This window comes from Streptopelia decaocto, assembly GCF_964273445.1.
Source record: "Streptopelia decaocto genome assembly, chromosome: 14".
Taxonomy (NCBI): Eukaryota; Metazoa; Chordata; class Aves; order Columbiformes; family Columbidae; genus Streptopelia; species Streptopelia decaocto.
This window is the reverse complement of record NC_138669.1, coordinates 4,312,196-4,336,124: the sequence shown is the minus strand read 5'-3', so window position 1 is coordinate 4,336,124 and position 23,929 is coordinate 4,312,196. Positions and strand designations below refer to the sequence as shown.

At 48.6% G+C, this 23,929-nt stretch overlaps 1 protein-coding gene across 3 annotated transcripts in view; it reads left to right on the top strand.

The window, feature by feature from the left end:
• ZHX3 (zinc fingers and homeoboxes 3) overlaps nucleotides 1-23,929 on the top strand; it is a 41,212-nt gene that overhangs the window by 15,240 nt on the left and 2,043 nt on the right. For 2 of the 3 annotated variants that reach the window (XM_082065224.1, XM_082065223.1), the window contains exons 2-3: nucleotides 1,553-1,632; nucleotides 20,731-23,654. In XM_082065224.1, coding sequence (XP_081921350.1) covers nucleotides 20,891-23,654 — 2,764 coding nt within the window. In that variant the 5' untranslated portion in view covers nucleotides 1,553-1,632; nucleotides 20,731-20,890. Of the gene's footprint in view, nucleotides 1-1,457; nucleotides 1,633-20,730; nucleotides 23,655-23,929 lie in introns of those variants that run through there. The other variant, XM_082065225.1, reaches the window with a different exon arrangement.

The window sequence follows — 23,929 nt, the reverse complement described above, 5'->3', positions numbered from 1 at the left end:
TGGAATAAAAACCCACTCCATCAGCAGTCTAATATTTGTTTCTTAATGTATGTTGAACTTTTTCTGGCGGAGAAAAGGTTGTCACCTGTTATGTCAAGGTCCCAGCATTCAACACTGGGAGCTTTCCAAGTGTGTTGAAACCCAGTTGGTTCAGAATAAGCTTTCCCTTAATTTTCAGGGTGGAAAAAACTAAAAGCAAGGAAAAAAGAAAAAGCTGTGGAATCTAGCAGGCATTTAAAGCATTTTTCTTGCTTTCCAGACTCTTGTGATTTGCCAGACTCGGGGATGAATTTTCCCCCAGTTTTGTGCTCGCTTTGCATTTCCTGTGAATTAAATCAGGAAAATAACATACAGCAAATAACACACAGCAAATAAACATCACTGTGGGTCTGGGGGGGGCTCTGCCCAAGTGTGGCTTTGCAGCAGGGACATGGGGACCCCAGAGTGCTTAGAGAGGGAAAACCTTTATACATCCTTCAACATTTGCACAGTTCCTTTGCCTTTTCTCTTTTCTAACTCCTGCTGGGGCTGGGTCTGTGGAAGCTGCTTCTCTGCGGGATTTTGGATGGGGTCAGGGAGCACCTTCCCAAGCCCTAGTGCATCTGCGCGACTTCATTGGTGAATCGCTTATTCACTTATTTATTTTAATCAAAGAAACGCGTTGGTTGTGTGCCAAGTGAATGAGCAGGGTCCGACCTGAGCAGCGGGGCAGCTTTGGCAGGGACGTTGAGGCTGCGCAGACGCGCTGGCTGCAGCGCAGGGACACTGGGGACGTGTTGCTGGGGAGGAGAACCTGCCGCTGGACCAGCTAACGGCCGTAAATTTTCCTTTACTCAAGAATCACAACATAGTTCTCCTATTTTTCATGCTCATTACAAGCTCTGGCTCACCTTTTATTCAGAGTGACTCTCTGTTTTTCAGCATCCTGTTTTCCCCCCCTCTGTCTGAACTTAATCCCAGAAATCCACTTGGCTGGTTAGATGCTTTAGATGGTTAAGTTTAGGAATTATGAAATACATCGAGCTGGCTCTGCTGCTTCTCCCGGAACGAGGGAACGGGGACTGGATGGCAGAAGAGGAAAATGAAGGGGAGAGAGGAAGCCCACAGTGTAAAGCAAAGCCGCAGGTTATATATAGCCGTGACGGTGTCGGACGGGTGCTGTGGTTGCTTCTCTAAATATGTTCTCGGTCATTGAGGTTTCCAGTCCTGTTAACGACGCGAGCCCGTGCGTGGCCGCTGGGAGCCGGGGAGCAGCGTCCCCCCTTTCTGCACGCTGGAACACAGAGGTTTTTGCTTTTGCTGGGTTGAGAGCCGTGCGGCTGAGTGCTCTTGGTTAACTTCTGCTAAACGATGATTGAGTGGAGGAAAAAAAACCACAACAGATAAAAAAATCAAAGCTGTGTATTTTGGGATGCTTCGGTGACAACATACTGTGGGAGCACAGGGGGGTGAGCTGGGAGACCCCTTAAACTGACCGGTGTTTTATTGTCAAGGGTCGCCTCCTCCCTCGGTGGTGCAGCAGTAATTTTTGGTGTAACATCTTCTCTTCCAGCCCTGAATCCCGACACTTTGAAGATGCGCGCGAGCGGGGAGGAGGAGCTGGACAGCGAGAGGACGGGGACCCTGGAGCAGGTGGGTCACGGCCACCACCCCGCGCTCTGACGTGCCCCTGCGCCTTTCTGTCCCGTGTAGCCTGGGCAGAGCAATGTGACGTATTTCAGCGTGTTGCAGGATTCTCCTATGAAGGCTGCACGGGCACCAGTGGGTGAAATAAGTGGTCATGCAATGGTTTTCTGTGTTAACCTTTGAGCCTGGCTGTCCCACGTGCTCGGTTTGGATCATGGGTTTTGTTCCCAGGATTCTCTGAGAAGAGGACAATTTTTTGCTTCTGAATGTCACACCTTGGACAGGACAGAGTCCAGATGTCCTGTGTGTTTGTCCTCTTCTCCTGGCTGGTGCTCTTCTACCTTTGTGCTAGACCACTGATTTATTCCCCTCCCACTATAAGAATCCATATAACTTAATAAATGTTTATCTGTCCCGTGGTGTGGATGAGGGATCAGGAGTGATGCATTTTCCCTTTGGCTTCTGTGGATGTAAGAAGTGTGCTTGGGAATAACACTCTGGTTTTCCGTTACGCTGTCCCAGGTTTTTAAAGAAGAAATTTGGGTCTCATACCAGAGCAAAGCCATTTTATTTGTAAGAAACAAAGCTCTATGGTTGACCATCAGAGAGCAGATTGGCAGGGAATTCATTCACCCGGCTCATGGCTGTGTGATAAATGACAGTGTCCCCATGGAAATGGGGATTTTCAAACCCTAGAGTGATTTCTGCCCGGCTTGCGCCACGCCTGGAGACTGCTTGTTTCTAGACTTCATTAAATAATCAGCGTCGGGAGCACAACAACTGGACTGATGCTGTTTGCTGTAGCTTTCCTGACACACTTCCAGTTCTGCAGGCTAAATCCAGTCTGTTAAGCTGGTAGGAATAAACCAATGAATCCTGCTGTCGCACGGCATGTGCTGGGATCCGCGGGCACCTCCGCCCCCCGAGAGCTGTCCTGGGAGCTGCCTCCGTTCTGTGGCTCCTCAGATACCTTACGACAGTAATTTTGCAAATGCAGCGAACGTTGTTACTCTCTGGGTTGTTTTACCGTTATAGATGGAGAATTCGGCAGAAGGAAGAGGGTAAAGTTTTTGTTGTTTCGCTCTGCCTTGGTAAGCAGAGTCAAGGGAGGGAGAGAAGGGAGAAGGGAATGACATTTTACATCCCTTCGTATTGGTGTTTGCCACTGAAAGATAGTAATAATGCGTTTGGATGCTTTGTGCGGGAGGTCACTGGGTAAGTGAGAAGGATTCCTTTGTGTTACATCGGCAGAAAATAATGTCGTTTATTACTCAAGGGCTTGCACCCAGAGACGGATCGTGGCATTGTAGCAACATGTGTCATCCTCCCTGTGCGCTCGCGGTCCTGCGCTGGCACACGGAGACTTTCCAATGTCTTCTGAGCGAGCTTTGAGAACCAAACTCGGGATCTTTGCTCCAGGACTTGGCCCCTTTCTCTCCACTTCTTTCCCCCCACCCTCCTCTGGTGTCTCTCCCTCACAGTTCATTTGTTTTTAAAATGATTGTGCTATTGTGTGAATCAATATGCACATAGCCTGTCTTGTTTTTCTCTTGGACTGAAAGTGCAAAGCAAATCTGTTTATGGTTTTGGTGAGCTAATTCTTCCCCACCCTAGATTTTTAAATAGACTCTTTTTTTACCAGGCTTGCAGAGCTTGCAGGATGTATTGAAGTAATGGGAAAAATATGTTGTGTGTTAACCTTCCTTTTTTGTAAAACTTTGTTTACGACACCCTATTCCTAGCAGTGCATTTGGGAAGTGCATATCTGGATGCTGAAGCAAGTGGAAGACTTTGAAATAGGAAAATGGGAATTTAATGCATGCAGGGAGGAAATGCTTTGAGTTTTCAGCTTTCAGCGCATGGACTGTGGAGCAGAGTCTATTGAGCTGTGCTTAGCTCTCCCTTCAGTTGTTCAACTTCTGCAAAGCCCAGTTCTCAGGCTCAGCTGTTCCCAGGGCTGCCTGTTGCCATCAAACAGGTTCCTCCAAAACCTCTGTTGACTCGGACCTTACAGACGAAGGTAAGAGCAGCAAGGAATGCTCTTGGCCTGTAAAGAGGCTGTTGGATTAAGGGCTCAGTATGTCACTGGTGTGTTGGAAATGTTATTTTTACCTCTTGACTTCATCCTTCCTATGAATCAATCTGAAACCTGTCTGTTAGGTTAACAACCTTTCCCACATCCTTGCGGGGATTTGCAGAGCACGGTCCTGCTCCGCACGCACCATTTTCACCAGGGTGTTTTGGCTGCTGGGAGCTGAGCTCTGCTCTGGAGCACTGGGAAAGCCCCAGGGACACCAGTGTCCATGATGTCTGTCTGGTGGCTTTGCTCCCAGTACTCATACAGGAGCTCTCCTATAGCCTGTCCGCCCGCTACTGCACCTCCTCTCCTCAAAACCTCGCTATTATTTATTATTTCTACTATAAAACTCTGAGCTGCTTGCTCCTGGGCACAGGGTGAGAGCTCTATGTGGAGGTGGCCATTACATTTGCAAACGTACTTTGTAGGGCAGATGTTGGCTTGGCTGAGGCCTCTGGGTGCTCCTGGAACATAAATAAGCAGGAGTAGGATTTCAAAGCAAGCGAATTTTTGACCTAGTTGATGTCACGCCTCTTCAGCCCTGTGTTTAGGGCCCGTGGATCTGGAGGCCCACAGCTGCTCGTTGGGTCTTGTTGCTAATAACCTACTGGAGGTGCTTCTGCTGAGCAGAGGCTGAGGGCTTCATCCCGCTCAGAGCGCAAGGTAAAGAATTCCCCACTCAAAGGCTTTGCAGAAGAGAATTGTCCTTTATCCCGTTAATTTGGTGGTGCTTTTTTTCTTTTCTGTTCCTGTAACAGAGGCAAACTTCTCTCTTATTTCTTTTTCTTCTCCGTTCCTGTTGAGCCGATGGGGTTCGGTGCGCCCCAGGGAGGTGATGGTTGGGGGTCAGCACCGAATATCACTCATTGCTCCCCAAGCAGGTGGCCGTAGCCCTGAGCACAGAACTGTGAAGCTGTTCTGGGATCTGACCACAGTGGTTTGCCTCGCTTTTCATTTTCATATCTCCCCAGTCGATATGTGTAGCTGTAAAATTTTCACAGCTTGCAGCCCAGATGCTGTTTTCTTGATGCCCTTGATCTCCTTCCCTCATTACTCCTGTCCTACTCTTACTTCTTACTGACCTATCTCCTCAGGGCATGTATACAGTATCAGTTTGACAAATTAAATTGCTTGTATGCAGAAAGATGAGGCCACTGGATGCTTAAGCCCTGTATAAACTTCTTGGCTAGACCCGCAGTGACTGTTTTGCCTCCCCCCCGTGCAGCCTCCATTGTGTTGCCTGAAAGGCGAATTCCATCCTGCGTGGCCCTTTCCAAACCTGTTGCCCAACACTTTCACTATTTGTCATCAACTGAGAATTATCTGAGCACTGTAGATGTCCACGGATGTGGTTTGATTGTCTATTAAGAATTGCATCTGTTTCTGGGAAGGATTTGAGTGCTAAGGCTGCAATATTCTGCTTCATCCAGAGGTGTTTATGAATGAAGATGCAAATCCAAGGTGGAACTCAGGAACCAGTAAGCTCTTACTCACTGGAGCCCACCCTTCAAAACAACATGATTAACTGGGGAGGAAAAACACCTCCATATCTCCCAGCTTCATCTGCAGCCTTACAAGCACTTTGGTGGTTCAGCTGTCTGCCGCGTTTGGGGAGTTGTCTGCAAGTTTTATTTCATTTTATTTCCAAAATAACCCTTTGAGCGTGTTGGGCTGGAAGGGAAACTCGTAATAACTCTCTGTGCCAACACGATTCAGCATAATCTCTTGGCAGTGTTTTGTATGCAAACTTGGGAGGATTTCGGACTAAAGGTGCCCCATTAAAAGTTCTCTGAGAAATAACTAGACTGGGGACTCACATGTCCTGGGTTCAATTACTTGCTTTGCTATAAGCTTCCTGTGACCTTGGGCAAGTTATTTAAAATTGCTCTGTGCCTCATTTCCCTTTTGGTGACAGCATTTCCCTTCCAGCCAGGAGCGGTGGCAGTGGCAGGTAGTCCCCTGCCCTCGACCACAGCCGGAGTGTGAAAAGCCCAGATGGAGGAGGAAGCGTGACCACCTTATGGACCTTTCTTCTGTTCTTCTGGAGAAAATAGACCAGGATGATCCATTTTAAATGGTTTTATAGGTGCCAGAGCTCTTGCTCTGTGAGATTCTGGGGCTCCCTGCATAACTACAGACATGCACTAGCAAGGCGAAGGCTCCTCGAGTGGTGAAACCTCCCTTAGCATTGCTTTCGGTTCTGCCTGGAGCTTTAAGTCGATGGCCAGTTTGGGTGGACCAGGTTTCTGGTGCACCTTTGGCCTCTGCATGATGTTTTCCTTTGATGTATTCCTCTGCGTTCGCTCCTGTGCTGCCTTTCTGCTTCAAACCCGGGCGGGTGGCATGGGGAGGTGGTGGCTTTGTGAATGAAGGTGCTGGCGCGTGGGGCTGCTCCCCACGGCAGCGTGCAGACGTACCTCGGGCAGGTTGTTTCCTCTCTGCCGCGTCTGGAGGAGCCTCATGTTGCAGGGCTGGACCTGGGAGAGCTGCTGGCCTGGGACCCTGTGCCGTGTCAGCAACCGAGCTCCAGCCACTGTGGGATGCTGTGGTTGAGTAGGTGGAAAGGAGCATTTCCGAGATGTGGCAGAAAATCAGGCCTCGTCGTGCTTGTGGGTGTGTAAAAATGCTCCTGGGGAATACCTTAGTCTCCAGAAATAATGAAAATACAGATATCTGTATTTCCCTCTGGTGATTCAGGTTCAATGGCTTGTGCAGGCTGTTGAGGAGCACGTCAAAACAGCTTAGCAGCGGAGTGTAAATTGGGGCCAGCTCTTTCATCTTGGGTGTGAATATCTGTTGTATGAAGTTTTTGTCACCTATGCAAGAGGCATGGCCCATCAGTTGGGAAAAAACAAAACCAAAACCCCAAACCCGTTCCTCTTCAGTGTATCTTGAGTTATTTAAAGAGGTGGCGGGTGGGATGCTGTGAGGCTGGGCAGCTGGCAGCACCTGTTCTCCAGGCCAGGATAACACGTTGGCAGTTCTTCTAGACTTGGTTGTAAACCTCAGACTTGAGGTAGATGTGCCAGCTGTTCCCTTGGGCTCTGCTTGTAGCTGGGAACCCTCCCAGGATAAAACTGTGTCTTGAACAGCAAGCTTGACACTGGTAAAAGGGCGGAAATCAAGTTGTTAATATAGAGGATGTGGTATCTTCAGGCTTTTCCCTCAATTGTGGGTCTTTTAATCATTCCAACCATGTTGTGCATTGGGGAGGGTGAGCTCCAGGCTGGTGTGTGTATGGAAGATCACACAGATGTGTGGCTTCTGGGAAACTTCAGAGTCATCTCTTGGAGGATCCTAAAAGGAAATGCTCTGGGGAGAAGCTCAGCAAGTGTCCCCTTGGGGAGAATCTAAAATACCATGGAAATAGCTGCTGGTAGCGGAAGGGGAGGGATGAGAAGATGCCAGGCAACGGGGAGGAGGCTGGCAGCAATTTCCTAACATAGATGATCCCTGGTGAATGGTTTCAGAACACCTGTATGCTCTGGGGGATGGCAAGTGGTGTTTTGCTCACTGTAACTTGAATTATCCTCCTATGAGAAGACTTGGCCAGCAAGGAGCTGCAGTCCCATGGGACCTTGCTCAGGATGGCAACTCATGTAGCCCAAAAGGTGAGGGTATCTTCTTCACCAGCAGGTTTTCCCCACTCACCAGCACTTGTCAGGTGGTGATGAGACTTGTGCCTGATTTTAGAAGAGGGGAGAGGATGAAGGGTACAGATAGGAACAGCTGGTCCTGAATTTTGGGTGCTGTGTGGCTCTTCAGTGCTATGGGCAGTGCTGCCAAGCACTTCCTCAGCTGTCACTGGAAGGTTCGCACAGTTTTACAGCATCCGTCCAGGGAAAGTTCCCTTGATGAACCTTCTCCTTTGGCTGCTCTGCCTGACCCTGGCGACTTGGATAAGCAGCTTGATGCAAGGATTCGTGTGATTGATCTTAAGAGCGTCACCCTTGCAGAGTTTCACAGTGATGCTGCCTTGTCTGCTCCTGACCAGATTGGAGATGAGTCCTGCAGACTGTGAACACTTCGCTGTGCTCCCCTGACACCACCGACATCCATTCCCTTCATCTTTTACCAGCAGGTGATTATGGGTTTGTGGATGGAGGGAGTTCGTGCTGTCCTGAGCTGTCATTTTGGTGCAATATCATTGAGGTGGTTCCAAGTCTGCTCTCTCTCAGCCCAAGGAAGGAAGCAGGTGCCTGGAGAACCGTGTTCTGCTAACGTGGCTACGGCTTGGACAGCTGCCCTAGGAATGAAAGGCTCCATCGTGCCGTTACCAAGCCCCCGAGCCAGCCGGTCATCCCCGCCCCTGTATTCGCAGCCTGCCTGCTGACACAGCATAAATGTTATTTTTACATTACGGTCCCCTGCGCTGACTCCTGCTGCAGTTTAGTTTATCCTGCTGGTTTCTTAGTTATGTTAAGCAGAGTTAATACTGTATACTGTATACCTAATGATGATGGATGCTTATGACTGGTGTAATGAGACCACCCTTTATTTCTTGCTGAAAAAGGAGGGAGAAGTCTTGATTTCTGTTTCTCTGAGCTTATAACATAGACTATGATGCTTTTGGTGGTGTAAATCAGGAATATTTCTGTTACCTGTGGTACACTTTGCAATGAGAACTTTTCCACCTTCAGTCAAAGGGCTGCAAAATTTGAGATTCCTGAAAGACAGCTTTTCTCCGAAGGCTTCAAGTTAAATCAGCTCTAATGAAATGAGAGCCTTCAAATAGGCAAACTGATTTTATTTTTTACTCTTATTTAATTTCATTCCCTGGTTATTCCTGTATTCCCATGGAAGGATGTTGTTCCCATCCTGCTAGTCCTGCACCCAGTCCAGTCTAACTCACACCATTGTTTGCAAAGGGTGGGATGATTTCACAAGGGCAAAATGTAGCAGTTGGTTCTTCTTTAACCAACACAGTGAGAGAAAACAGGCACAAATCCTTTCCCTTTTTTCCTCCCTTTATGTCACCTCTCTGCGTGTCTGATTTGGGCAATAAGCAGCTATTAGTAAACTGTATTTGCTGTTGTCAGAGGAAGGGGCAAAACGTCCTGGAACCTGTCCACATTTATGGGTTGGGTGTTTTTGCTTCTTTCTTTTTTTTTTTTTTGAGCAATTCATCTGGATTTTTGAAAGAAATATTACTCAATGGTCTCTGTAAATCACCCAAGCTGTTCTGTACCCATGCAGCAGAAGTTTATAGGAAACAGGAGGTTGGTACCAATATCCAGCTTCGCCTGCCTGGTGAAGAATTGGTGGAAGCTCTTTGCTGGGAGTGGAGGTGGCCCAGATGTCCCCAGCGGTCCCTCCCAGCTGGAGCTGTTAGATTTTTCTGTGGCACCTGCAAAATCTGTGAAATAAGACACCGGGGAGGTGGCCGCAAACCTCTCTGCACTCGCACAAACACATAACATAACAAGTATTTATAAGACTCACTGAATACCGCTGCTGGAGATACACAGCGAGTGGGGATTTCCTCGGGCTGTAACTTGTGCAGGTGCATTTTTGAAGCCTATGGGCAAGACCTGAAGATAGGTTTGGTATGACTTGGCGGTAATTGGGCAGTATTTGCATAATGATAGTAATTTCCATGTTCTTATTTCCTAAATTTGGTTTACAAGACCACGCTGCAATGTGCCTTAAAGCTGTATTTGTCTCTCTTGGCAGTTGGAAATGTAGTATTAGCTGTGACTCTTTACAGAAATAAGTGTTCAGCGTTGGAGCTAAATTGAATAATATGGTGGTGTTTGCATCTTAATCTTCCAAATAGCTCTCTTAAGTTCCCTGCATTGATGTTTGAAAGGCTTAAAAATAATCAACTCCACTGTATAGAGCTTTGAATACAGAGCGGAGGGTTGGTAATTGCTGGCAGTTCATGGGCAGACTCACGCATGGCAAGGAAACAATTCTCCCAGCATGCCGAAATTTTTAAAACTGATCTCGTATCGAGCCTTTGCCATCCACAAATTAAAGAGTACATCAATATTTTGAATAAAGGCTTACAGGAGACCCAAGTCTGAAAAGCGCAACTCTTTCCTTGGGCCACCATACCATTGAAAAACACCTTTTTTCTTCCTGTTTTCTGCCAAAAGCTGTTTCCAGGGCTGGTGAGCTCCTCTTCCAGCCGGCGAGAGGCTCTGCTGCCCATCGGCACAGAGATGAAATCCTGAGCCCGTGTCCCCCGTGGGAACGTAATAACCCAACTCCCGACATTCTGCTCTTCCTGGGAAAGGGAAAACAAAAGCCAAACACACAGTGATTCCTCTTTTTTAAATGGTGTTCAAAAATTGGGGAATCAGGTGTCAAAGGGAGAGCCCTGAAAGCGGGATCTGGCTTTGCTGTTTTCTCTCAGAAGATGTCTGTAGTTCTGCATCCTGGCGTTGCAGAGGGCAGCTGAGGAAAAAGGCTGATTAGGCCAGCAGGCGCTATTTAAAAAACAAAGAAACAGGAGAGGGAGAGGAGGAGAACATGATTTGTTTATCACAACTGTACTTGAAACTAATGTTAAATGTCTGTCTTTTGAGAGTAAGGAAATTCCTTTAGCTTCCAGCAGTAAATAACTGGGATGCTTTCAGCTCACAGCTGACCTACAGAGAATGGTGAGTTTTCAGCTAAAAAAATAATTGACTCTCCAGTAATGATGATCCATTCCAAGTGTCACTGAACAGCTGGAGGAAGAGTCCTGACAGGCACAGTTCATATCACAAATAACCCTTGGACTTTGTTCTGTATCTCTGTGTACTGTCCAGGGTGGCTTGACTAATGGTTTTGAACAAATTCAGTTTTCAAACCAGAGAGCAGATGACGAGGATTGTGTTTGGCTGGCAGGTGTGCGATTCGGATGCCTGGATCTGGCCCACGGTGATCTTAAATGAAATCCAAAACCTATTTTTCTCTTACTATCAATCCTAAAAGAAATGGTATTTCAGAGCAAGGGAGAAGGTTGTCCTCTGTGAGATCTTAGAGGTCAGTAGATGAGGGTTTGGTGGTAGGAACGATGTAGTTCTCCGTATCTGCTCTTCTGGGCAACAGAGTGGTGGAGCACCTGGTGTCAGGAGAGCTTCTGGAGGTTCGCTTCTCACCATGAATATCTCAGCAAAGGGTTTGCTTAATGATCTTAACGATCTGCCTTGCTCTGTGCCAGCAGGAACTAGTGAAAAGTGGCGACTTCTGGAAGCCTGTGCCTTATGTAGGTACTAAAAAGCAGCTGGACTTTTTTGGAAAATGGTGTTCCAATGGAAGAAGTTGAACACTTGCCAGTCTGACCATAAGCTTCTGAAGTTCTGGTGGTTCAACACTTTAGGCCAGGGTATTGCCTATTTAAGGCAATGGAAGAAAAACCCCGTGCCACTCTTGCGTGGTAGGTATGTGAACCCTGAGCATCAGGACTGAGTGGTAGTTCTAGAATTAAACGGTGTCCCTAATTTCCCTCTTCAGTTTTAAGTGGATGCAGCATTCTTCACTTACAGTCTCAACTGTTGTGTTGCATTGTTGTATGGAGCCGAACATCTGCCCCTTCCAGCCACAAAAGTGGCTGTGTTCCAGTGATGGGTGGTTTCTTTATATTCAGGGATCCTCCAAGGCCTGGAAAAGCTTGAGCGTTAGGCATGACATACTGTCAACTGTTGCAGATCCCCTTGGCTCCCCTTTTTCCAATATCTGAGAGGTCTGAGTTGGTCCTCTTGGTTTGCCTTTCTTGCACAGCACAGAAAGGCCCTGGCCATGCCAGCTGCTGCTGCTGAACGCGGAGTGGGGCCTCACCAGAAACCTGTCCATCCAACACCAGAAACATCTGTGGTCCCGGTCTTTGGGAAAGTTCTGTTGTCAGCTCCTTTGGGAGAGTTGTGTTCTGGATCCTTCTTCACACTCATAGAATCATAGAATGGTTTGAGTTGGAAGGGACCTTCAATGCTCATCTAGTCCAGCCCCTGCCATGGGCAGGGACATCTTCACCCAGATCAGGTTGCTCAGAGCCCTGTACAGCCTGGTGTTGATGTCTCCAAGTGGATGCTCATCCCCTGCAGCAGCTCTGCTTGAGCAGTGTTGTCCTCTGCGTGGCCAGCAGAGGAGCAGGCAGAGCGGCCATGGCACCAGCAAACCTCTGCGGAAGAACCGTGCCCCACATTAAAAACAGTTGGGATGCTAGAGCAGAGCTGGGGACACAAGGTGTCCATCCCATGCAGGTCTCAGCTCAGTATTCCTATCCCCCAGCATTATGCTGGTGAGTGACTGGTGTTTGCTTGGCAAAAGCCTCTTGAATATTCATTTGGCTGATGGGAGATGAGAGAATGGTAGCTCCTTGAAATCAGCTTGGGGAGGGGAAGCAAATAAAACTGCCTTTTTCTTGCTACTAGTGCTACTTGAACTCTCTCAGATGTATACTTCACGTGGATAAATGATTGCGGAGACCTCAGCCTACCTAACAAGCCTGCTCTTGTAAAGCAAAAATTATAGTGACTGCATACTTGCCATCCTCATTCAAAAGCCCATTCCTCGTGAATATCACTTTATACGTATTATTGCAGCTTGAAATGCCATTCCTCTTCTCCCCACCCATTTCCTTGCCTGGCTGTGACATACAGGAACTACACCCAGTGCTTGACTCGCCTCTCCTGACCTTTTGTAACTTGGCTCCAAACTCCTTTTTTTGGGTCTTTTGCAAAACACTGTCAGAAGGGAAAAATCCTTTGTTAAAACACAGCCAACTCCTGCCTCAACGTGGAACAGTTTGTTCTGCTAAAAGAATGAGCCAGTTCAGTGAGCAGAAAAACATTGCCATAAACCAGCGGACCCAGTACGCTGCAAAAGCCATCGGCTGCACTCAAGGTCTGCAAGGACGACACTGAAGCAGGATCCACGGGGGAGAAAAAGAAATTAAAAAATCCACAATCCTGCTCTGCCAAAACCCCGTTTCCTTGCTTTCAGATGGAGTATTTTGCAGTTGTCTTTTTGGTTATAGCAGCTGTAAGTGGGGGAATGGGAGCTGATGCTGAGCCAGAACGTAACGCAGCATTCAAAGCTAGCATATTGCAAAAGGGCACGGTGGCTGAAGTAATCCAAAAATGCTCAGCTGGGAAGGGCTGCAGCACTCTAGTTGCCTTCAGCCTGTGCTGCAGACGGGCTCCGGCACCCTGTGCTTGCTGTCTGGTGCTGTTTAGTAGCTTGGTTTAGTCCTTTCCACCCACATCTTGTTTTAAAGCTCTGGACACTCTTTATTTCCCTGGAACTGCTGCAGGTCTGTCCCTTACGTGTCTGGTTGGTAATTGGTGATCAGCCTGTCTTCAGCAAGTGTTTCTTCATTGCATAAGGGATTTGGATGCTCAGTGAGAAAACAGCGTGACCCTCTAGCAGGTTTTTGGGTTTGCGTTTTTACAGCGTAATAATTTTGGTGCTGCTATAAAAGCTGATACTGGCTTGCTTTTAACAACACATTTGGTGCTAGCATCTGGAGTTGTGGTGCCTGAATATGGGGTGATGGCCCCAAAATAGGAGGCCATATGGAGGTGGATGTGCAAACCTGCAGGTGGGGTTGTGAGCTGAAGTGCTTCAGGAACACGGGCTCGGAGGCTTCCCCCAAAATGGGCCCGTGCAGCTGCAGCGGCGCTGGGGGCGCGGCGGGCTCCGCGCTCCGTGGGCTCCTGCCATGGGGGTGAACGCCTCGCCAGCTTGGCCGAGTGTTTCCTGCTGATTTAAAAGACTCCAGTACCCTTGTCTGCAACGTAACATGGACCAAAATCTGACTCTGGTTCTCATTTTGCTTTGGGAACTGGGAGTCTTTACTCTGAGCTCCCCAATAGTTTTTTGGGTTGGAGCCAGTTCAGCAATTTCAGAAATAAAAATGCAAGTAAATTTTAGGTGTAGCCTACTCCTTTTCATATGCATTCTATAGGGCTGCATGTGCTAAAGCTGCCCTTGCCCTGCCTAAAGGGTGATGCTTGATAATAAGCTCTAAGTTTGGGATCGCAAGGTGTGCAGCGAGTCTGGACTCGGGGTGGCAGAACATTACTGACCCGTGTGAGGCTGTTTGAGGTGCCTCTGACTGAGCTGCAATCACAGACACCCTAGAGAAAGCACAAGGGGCTGAAATTGGAGCTCTGTACATTTATAAACATGACTGGTGTTCTCATGCTGTCCTGTTCAGGCACAGACCGACCCACTGGTATTCGCCAGATGAATGCGAGGTGATGGGAGACCCAGATACCGATGAGCTGAGGGACTTCATGGAGCTCCATGAATGCTGCCTGGTGTCCCCTGCTGGTAGTGTTAACCTCGGAGCTGGCTCTGTCGAGAGATGATTATCTGTCTGCTGGAGCTTTTCCTTTGTGGGAACGCCAGGAATGTTTTGCAACATGGACAAAATGCGAGGATTGAAGCTGTGGAGGTGGGTCCCTGGGATGCTGGGACTGTGAACCCTGCTAAAATAGTGTAACTCAGAGCAAATCTGTAATGAAACCTCGATGCCAAAAGATTTTTTTTTTGGAAGATGTTAATGATATGATTGCATAACACTTATTTTGTGCTCAATCAAATGAATGAGGGCAGAGGAAAAGGAGTGAGTGAATTAATGTTAGTGATGTTCAAACAGAAGCACGCAAAGCTCCGAGGGACCATCAGTGGTTTTGTTTTGATGTGCGTTGCATTTTTTTTTTTTTTTAATTCCTGACATTTTCCTGAAATATAGCACTCGGGCTTGTCTCTAAGGGGGGCACATTGCCAATAGTCTAAAGGTTATATTATCCTAGTGACCTATTTTTATACTCTAATCGCGTTCGGTTTCAGCCACCCCTTTCTAGCCTTCCATCTTGCTTGGGTTTGCGCTTGTCTGAAAAAGAAAAAAGCGGAGATAATGACTGTTAGTCCCTGAGCACGAAGGCAGCAAGCCAGCTCTACCCAGGTAACGGCAGCAAAGGCGAGTTGCTGCTGTTATGGAAGCACGAGAGCAATCCCAAAACACAGCTCATAAATGGGTGACGACTTGAAACAGGGCCACGAGGAGCTTTGTGGTGCAGAGGAGAGAGGTCTTCTCTTAAAGGCAGATTTTAAATGGAGAAGTACAGCAGTTTGTAGAAGGGCGAATTTTTAATGAATAGCTCTGTTTAACTAGCCTAAATGGAAAAGATGCTTTTCTACTCTAGGCCTGCCAAGTAACGGAGAATGAATACGATTGTTTGGTCAACCGGCTTCCACTGCCTTTAGAGTGTACCCGCGTTTTCAAAGCCAGGCTTAAGCTCCACAGCACCCTGACCAGTCAACATAAAGAGAAATTGTTCCTTAGTACAAATGTTGACTATGTGATGCTGCTTGAAGGTCAAAACTGCTGAAATTTGTGCGTGTGTTTGTACATTTGTGCAGTGCGAAATAATAAGATGCAAAGAGGCTTTTTTTTGCCTGCGTGGCCTCTCTCAGGTTTCAGTTATTTTGTTGCTGGTTGCTTTCCCTGTTCTTGTTGAGAACACCTGAGTTTCGAACACCTGCAGTCACAGTGTGGTAGTGATCTGCTCTGGAGGGGGAAAATCTCATTAACTGGTCATTTGTGGGAGCTTGCAGTCCAGTACGGGGTGAAACCCCAAAAGAATTGTCACCACCTTGTTCTGGGTGACAGAGCAGGCTCGGGTGCAGGTGTCCCAGGCGAGGGCACGGTGTGGAGGTGCTCAGCGCTTGCTGGGAGCCTGGGTGATGCTCTGCTGCTGGCATTTTTAGACTGCTGGAGACAATCCCATCCCACGACTTCCCTTCCATCCGCAGGCTTTGCAAAGATACCCAGGGAGGGTGCAGGACACACAGACACAGAGCGGGAACAGAGGAGCTCAACCCTGCCAGATCTTGCTTTCCCTGTTAGAGAACTGTGCCAGTGCATCTAAATCCATACCTGCAAAGCTGGGATTTGCTCTGGAGACGTGAGCTATTCACTCTGTGTCTGTCCCTGTTGAACCACAGGGATGTAGCCTGAAGAGGTCTTTGCCGGGTTGCTGGAATGCACCCTTCCAGGTAGTGTGTCCCCAGATGGAATAGTGATAACTGCCCTGTTCCTGGCAGGGGACTGTGTTCTCAAAACCCAGTGGCGATGCTGCTGTGTGCTCTTTCCCCACACTTCGTTACCCTGTGACTCCAAATCTATGGAGATGAAACCCAGATGGGAGGTGGTGCGGGGCAGCGTCTGGCTGGGGAGTGAGCCCTTGCCCCTTCCCAGCTGGCTCTGGAGAGTGCAGAGTCTCCAGCACCCAGATAGATGCACCCAGTCCAGGCCAGTGTGCTGACACCCCACTGGCCGTCTGCTGTGCTGCAGGGACCCTGCTGCAAAATGCGGCGGGGTTTACTTCTGGGGTGTTTGACGGTGGGAAGGGGGCAGGTGGATCAGCCCTTGGATCTGGGTGCTGCAGAGAGCACCCACTCATTGGTACTGGCCACAGGGATTTTATTTAGTGGTGTTTACTTGCTAATTACCAGTGGGGAGTTGGGAAGTCATCTGTGGACCAGACAGGTGTGCATCTCCTGGGCCTGGCTGGAGGTAGAGCCTAAAGGGGAGAGACAAAAACTCTCAAACATCAACTTTTTTTCCCTCCTTTGATTTTCTCCCCCCCCCCACCCCCATTATGCTATCAGCCAGGGCCCACACAGTTTCAGCTTAAAAACAAACCGCTATTATTTAAAATGCCAATATTGTGCTTGGCTTCGTATGAGACAGAAACATCAACTTTGTCCCTGACCTGGGGAGTGTGTCTGCCTGCCTAGCAGGCACTGAAAGTGTTGAGAAAACTGTTATTTTGCTTCTATTTCGGTGTTGATTTTTTATTTTTCTTTAATTTATTTATTTTTTAAGCTGAGTATTTACTCTTTGGCAGAGCTGCATCCAACACCGGAGCCCACAGCAGAGTACGCAGCCGTGTCCATGTGGAGCGTTGTTCCCCGTGTGAACATTGAGCACCCCGGAGATGGGTGCAGGGATGGGCGACTGTCCCATGTCCCCGTGGCTGGGCGGTGGGACCGGAGCTGCTGTGCCCAGCTGTGTGCTGCTGGTTTTCTGGTGGTTGTTTCTATGCGAGGTTTGCAAAAGGTCGCAAAAATGAATCTTCTAACTGGGGACCTTGGCGCTGCGCGGAGTGAATGTTTTGCATTAACAACCTAACTCATTAATTCACTGAAACATTTAAAACCAAACCAGTTATATCCAGCCAAGCTGGAAAAAGCTGAAAGTTCAGACTCAGCAGTGCAGATTTCGAAACCTCCCTTTGTTAATCTCTGCAGAAGTACATTTTCTGAAATTGCTAAGCTCACTTTGACCGGTCTCGGCATTGTTTTCCTCAGCGGAGGCAAAGCCGTTCTGCGGAGGGTTGGTGACGTCTACCTGGACCTGCCGATGGGGATGGGAAGGAGAGGGGGACGCTCAAAGCACCATTGGAGCTCTTTGGCTGTCTCCAGCAGAAATGCTGTGTTACTTTCTTAGATTGGGACCCCCAGATTTCACAGTTTCCATCTTCCTCCGCTATTATTCTTTTCTGAATCACTGGGGGTAGTTTAAATCGCAGCTCTGCTGTCATGTCACTAAACACACATCATCCCCAGGGTCGGTTCCTGATGCTTTAGATACGAGACAAATGTACCCCCGGCCACATGCTGGGCTGGGATCCCACCTGCCCAAAGGAGCCTCTGGGCTGCTTGTCCTTCCTGCATTAATTTCTTCTGGGACTGAATTGGTTAGACTCTGCTTTAGGTCAGTTTTTCCTCCCATTTCCAACAACAGTGGCAGGTTTAGGTGCACAGGTCACTTGACCTGCCTACTCTGGTACCTCACGGTTAAATTAGGAGGTAGAAATTAAATGGGAACAAGGAATTTAAGTGCAATCCCTTTGTCTTCCTGGCTGCCAAATAGCTATTCCATTCAGCTAATGTCTCTTTGCTCCAGTTCATCATAAAATAATACATAGGAAACAAAGTTATGGCTGTATAAATTGATCTGAGACATTTGCAGTGGTGTTACACTGAGCTCTGTTGTAAGGCTGGTTTTTAATGGATTAATTTTTCTGCCATTAATTTACCCTATCCATTAAAAACAGCCTCGCTTACTTCAATGACAGAGAAATCGGTGAATTATCCATTCTATTATATATTAGTGCTGTATTAAAGTATTAGTGCATTCCAGAAGGTGAACAGTGAATAAAACATGCTCTGAACATGTGGTTATGCAACTGTTCCATGGAAATGAAATGGACAAACAATACACTTGATTAATTTTTTTTTTCTTCCCAGTGAATTTGCACTGTGATTCACTTCCAGTTAAATTTGCAATCTGTGTTCTCAGGTGGCATTAATATCAGAGCCCCAGCAGGAGAGCTGCGGCGGCTGGAGCTGCTTTGATTGCATTTTTAACTAAAGTTGTTGGAGAGAGCGTGGAGCTTGATGCAAGTGTGCTGGGAAATGAAATGCAGAGCTTTTAGGTTCTCCATAGGTGGGTCAGGCCACTCACATTTACCCAAAATAATAGTGACAGCGTGCTTGGGAGAGGCACTCCGTTAATGTGGCACAATGGGGGTCTTTGTGTGTCTCTGTTGCTCGGTATCAAATTTACTCTGTTCATAGATAAAAATCATCTTTTTGATATCTGGCGACTCCATAAACACTAGGTAAGATTGTCTGGGACTCGAGCTGTCCCCATGATGGAGACTCTGGAACTGGATCTCTACCAGGACTTTGCTGGAAAGGAAAAAGCTTGCAGAGGGCCCAGCAATTTCTCCCCAGCCTGTGTTAGAGCTGCGGGATAAAATTAAATCAGAATTCACTTTTACTGTTGCTTGCCTGACATGAAACTCCTTTCAGCCTTTAAAGCTATATTTTGTAGCCCTCAGGCTGGTCTTAGTGTTCTTTTTCCTAATTGACTTGGCTTGGAAAGGTCATCGTACCCTGCTAGATTGTGTAATATTTAACTTAGCATCAAAAATGAGGATCTTGGAATTGGTGTCAAATGGATGCTGTTCCCCACTGAATAGCAGAGCCCATTCATAGTCATCCAAGTATTCGACTTGCTAATGCTAATGAATAACTTTCTGGCCCACTGCAGAGGAAAACCACGGAAAGGTGGGATGAGAGCGGCACAAAGCAGGTATTGAGAGCGTGCAATTCGCACCAACGTAATCCAGATCACAGCTTTAATACCTTATTTATAGACATAATTTTTTTTTAAGTTATAATTTCTAGCTTTTCACAAAGCTTTAGCATAGCAAACAGTCTTTTCTGATGCCGAGTTTGGTGATGACTAACACTATTTACAGGACTGTTTTGTAATCTCAGATCAGCCCACATTAACGGGAAGTTACGTTTTCCCGTCAGTCTTTTAGACAGTGCCTGAGAGCTGCTGAGGCCACAGTCGGCCGTCCAGGCTCTCCTGTTTGAAAGCTGACATAATTTTTTCCAGAACAATTTCTTTTTTAAATTTCCAATGAAGTTAGAGAGGTCAAATTGTACTTAGTTTTATTTTTTTGCATTAGGACCTTTCATTCCTCTGCTCTAAAAGCAAAAATAGGCAGAGGAGGTATTGCATAAGCACCACAAAGTCATTTGCCCGATCTGCATTTCTCGGTGCATGATATCAGCTCAGAATATCTGATATGAGAAAGCTACTGGTGCACAACTGCTGTGACTGATAGGAGTTACCTCTCTGAGTCATCTGGTAGGATGGTGAGTTGGTCTTTTTTTTATTTAGTTCAAGTTTTATGAGTGTTTTTTATAAATCTCCATCGCTGTTACTGTAAATCACAGGAAAACCTGGCACGCAGTCTTTGTAATATGAATCAGTGTGTCCATATGCTTCCAAGTGACCTTGCAGTCTGGAAAAACACCGTTTTATCCCTGTGTTTAAAGGAAAAAAAAGCAGAGTTGTTGCATAAAAGGTTGACAGGGGTTAAGGCGGAGATGTTGCTTCCACAGATGTGCTCCCTTCCCTGTCATCCGGACCCGTCACCAGGCAAGTGACCGCCGGTGCCAGCTACAGGGACAGCGTTCCTGCCCTCGGGTCGTGATCTCGGGCACGGAGCGTCCGCCGTGCAGATGGCGAAGCCACGTCAGGCCAGGAATAAGGTTGTGGCTAATGCCCTGGCCTTCTGCAGGCAGGAACAGATCAGGCACTGCTGTAGCTTCAGGGAAAAATAAAAAAAGAGAGAGAAAAAAAAATTATTTCTTTACTTTTTTCTTTTTTTTTTAATTCCTTTTATTTTTTTTCAACGTGACAGATGTCTGGCCACAGCAAGCCCAGCCAAATGGGCTTGTGTTGCAGAGAAATTACACTTTCTTAGTAAATAGCCCCAGTGCACTGAGTTGCGTGAACGCCAAAAGCTGCAAAGGTGGTGGGAGGGGAGGGCTGGGGGCCAGGAACATGTGTGTGATGCTGCCCTTGAGTTTTGGGGCCTTACCTTCTCCTGCAGTTCCAGCCAAAGCCTCAACAGATGCTGTTAAAACAGTAATGAAGTGTGCACAGGGTGGGGAGGGGATCTCACAAATGCTTTGCAGGCTTTTTGAATAAGGGGGGGGGCTAAAATACATGGACCTGGCTGCAGACTTCTTGCTCCCTACGGCAGAGCTCCGGTCGTCTCTGCTTTGAGCTGCTGAGAAACTTCCCAACAGGGTGGTTAGAAAATGCTGATTTTGAAGAAATTGAAGTGTTGTGTGGGGAATGGGTTGCTTTGTTGTCAGGTGTACCCTGTCCGGTGTCACTTCCTGCGTGCGCTCCCTGCCGAAATACCGGTGACGGGTCCTGGGTAGGGCAGGGACAGGGGAAATTTCAGCATTTTACCTCCTCAAATGAGAGTTTGATGAAGGCTGTAAGAGAGGCATGTTTGTGTGTTTGCTTTTTTTAAACAGGTAATTCACAGATTGTATGTGTGAAAATGTGGTAAATCCAAGGTCAAGTTAAATTTTTCCAGTGAAAGAGGCTGAAAATGATTTATTGAGTGAAACAGTTAAATATTGGGACAGTTGTGCTTTGTCTAATGCCAAAGGAACTAACCTCGCCTCCATCTCTTTGTCCTCAGGTTCAGTGGCAAATATAGGCATTTGTCAACATTTGACAACAACTCGTTGGGACATCATGAATTTGCTGGAATCTAGACCACAGAGCACTTGCAATAGTGCTTTTTAAGTTTGAATTTCATTTAAATGAAAGAAAAATAATAATCTGGATCAACTGAAGTGATGGCTAGCAAAAGAAAATCCACAACTCCCTGCATGATACCAGTAAAAACACTGGTGCTTCAGGAGACTGAACTGGATGCTGGAGAAGGTGATCGTGAAGGAACACAACAAGATGCTCCTGTGGAAGGGCCAGCAGCTGGTGATGCTGGTGCCAGTAACAGTAATAGCGGAGCTTTGTCTAATGGGCACCGTGGCATTGCTGATGGCGACACTTATATCTGCAAGTCTTGTGACTTTGGATCTCAAGACGTTCATCACTTCTTTGGGCACCTGGACTCTGAGCACTTAGACTTTAGCAAAGACCCTGCATTTGCGTGTGTTGCGTGCAACTTTCTGGCAAAAAGCCACGAAGGGCTCTCGCACCACAACGCAGAGTCGCACGCTGGTGAAACGAGCTTCATCTGGAGGGTGGCTAAGCAGGACAATCGTACAACTGTGGAGCAAAGTCTCTGTGAGGCCACCAGCAGCCATGACCTGCCGGGAGAGGTCCCTGAGGAAGGGGTGGATGGCCAGTCTGAAATTATCATTACCAAAACCCCCATCATGAAGATAATGAAAGGTAAACCAGAGGCCAAAAAAATCCACACGCTGAAGGAGAACGTGTCAAGTCAGTTGGGTGGTGAGTCAGAGGTGAAAGACGGAGAGCATCCATTCCCGAATGGATCCGTGCCGGTCAGCCAGCCCACTGCAAGTTCAACAAAATCATCTCATATAGTGAACGGCTCCATCATAGGAAACGTGCCTGTTCTGCAGGCGGGGGTTGCACAACTTGTGTCACTGCAGCAGCAACCCCCGTTGCATCAGCAGCTTCCTACGTCCAAGTCCCTTCCCAAGGTGATGATTCCCCTGAGCAGCATTCCAACGTACAACGCCGCCATGGACTCCAACAGCTTCCTCAAAAACTCTTTCCACAAGTTCCCCTACCCTACAAAAGCCGAGCTCTGCTACTTGACCGTGGTGACGAAGTACCCAGAGGAGCAGCTGAAGATCTGGTTCACTGCCCAGAGGTTGAAGCAGGGCATCAGCTGGTCACCGGAGGAGATCGAAGATGCCAGGAAGAAGATGTTCAACACTGTTATTCAGTCGGTGCCACAACCCACCATTACAGTTTTGAACACCCCCCTGGTTGCAAATCCCGGGACTGTCCCACATCTTATTCAGGCAACTTTGCCAGGCCATGTGGTGGGGCAGCCGGAGGGGACAGGGGGGCTGCTGGTCACGCAGCCCATCATGGCCAACGGGTTGAAGGGCACCAGCTCCTCCTTCACCTTGGCGGTGACTTCTGTCCCCAAGCTCCAGCCAGCACCGCAGCACGGCACGGTGAGCTCCAGCAACACCGCGGGGGTGAAGGTGGTCAACAGCGGGCAGCCGCTGCTCACCGCCTGCCCCGCCATCTCCTCGCAGACCTTCCTGGATCCCAACGTCTACAAAAACAAGAAGTCCCACGAGCAGCTCTCGGCTTTGAAAGGCAGCTTCTGCAGAAACCAGTTCCCTGGCCAGGCTGAAGTCGAGCGGCTGACAAAAATCACCGGCCTTTCCACCAAGGAGATCCGGAAATGGTTCAGCGACAGGAGGTACCACTACAGGAACGTGAGAGGTGGCCGGGCCGTCTTCCCTGGAGACAGCGCTCTGGATTCTCTGCCCGAAATAACCTTTGACGTCTCGCCCCGAGGAGCTGAGCTGAGCCCGGCGGCGGCGGCGGCCGCGCCAGCTCCTCACCCCCCGCCGCGGCGTCAATCCTGGCACCAGGCACCCGACTTCACACCCACCAAGTACAAAGAGCGGGCGCCGGAGCAGCTGAAGGCTCTGGAGAGCAGTTTTGCCCAAAATCCCCTTCCTGCAGAGGAAGAGGTGAACCGCCTGAGGGGGGAAACAAAGATGACACGGAGAGAGATCGATAGCTGGTTCTCAGAGAGGAGGAAGAAGAAGGTGGCAGAGGAGAATAAGAAAGTGGAGGAGGCGCCTCGGCAGGAGGAGGAGGCGGAAAATGATGGCGGGGAAGGAGAGGACTCTTCCGATGAGCTGAGGGCTGCGAGTGAAAATGGCTCAGTTGACACCTCTGGCAACAACCCGAACTCGGCGGAGCGGAAAGTGAGTCCCATCAAAATCAACCTGAAAAACTTGCGAGTGACTGAGTCCAATGGCAAAAATGAGTTACCAGGTGCTGGCGGAAACGAGAAAGGGGATGGCAGCTCCAGCCAGCCGCCCAGCCCTCCAAAAACCAAACTGAACTTCAAAAAGACAGCCCAGCAGCGGCATCTGCTGAAGCAAATGTTCGTGCAGACCCAGCGGCCCACGAACCAGGAGTACGATGCCATTGTTTCCCAGACGGGCCTGCCGCGCGCCGAGGTCATCCGCTGGTTTGGGGACAGCCGGTACGGCTACAAGAACGGGCAGCTGAAGTGGTATGATAATTACAGGCGGGGGGTGTTCCCCCCGGGGCTGGCGGAGCTCAGCCCGGCCGGCCGGGAGGTGCTGGAGGATTACTACGAGAAGCAGAAGGGGCTGCGGGAGGAGGACGTGCCCGATCTGTGCGAGCGCTCGCAGCTCAGCGCCCAGCAGCTCAAGGTGTGGTTTGCGGTGAAGGCGGAGGAGGAGAGCAGGGGCACCGGCCCCGAGGAGGGCTGCGCTGGACAGGCAGCGGGGGCTCGGAAAGAGCCGTGCGAGGCCGGCTCGGAGGCGTTGGAGAGCAGCGAGCCGGGCGGCCACGAAGGCAGCGCCGGGACCCCCGATACCCCCGGCCCACTGCCTGCCATGCGGCTCGGTAAGGGCACTGCCTCGGGTAGGGCTGGCTCAGCAGGAGCGTTTGGGGCACTGAGTGTTTCCTGTTTGGGAAACTGAGGCTTTAGGTGTCTGGTCCTGCTGTTTTGGTTTTAACTGAGGACACCCCTGGGAAAGAGAAGTGTCCCTTCCAACCCAAACCGCTCTGTGATTCGAGGAGGAGGAGGGTCTGGTGAGATGCCATTAGTGTAGCTGCCTGCCCACCCATGCCTGCTTTGGTCACTGGATGCCGGCTCCATTCTGAAGCCAAATCCTGGC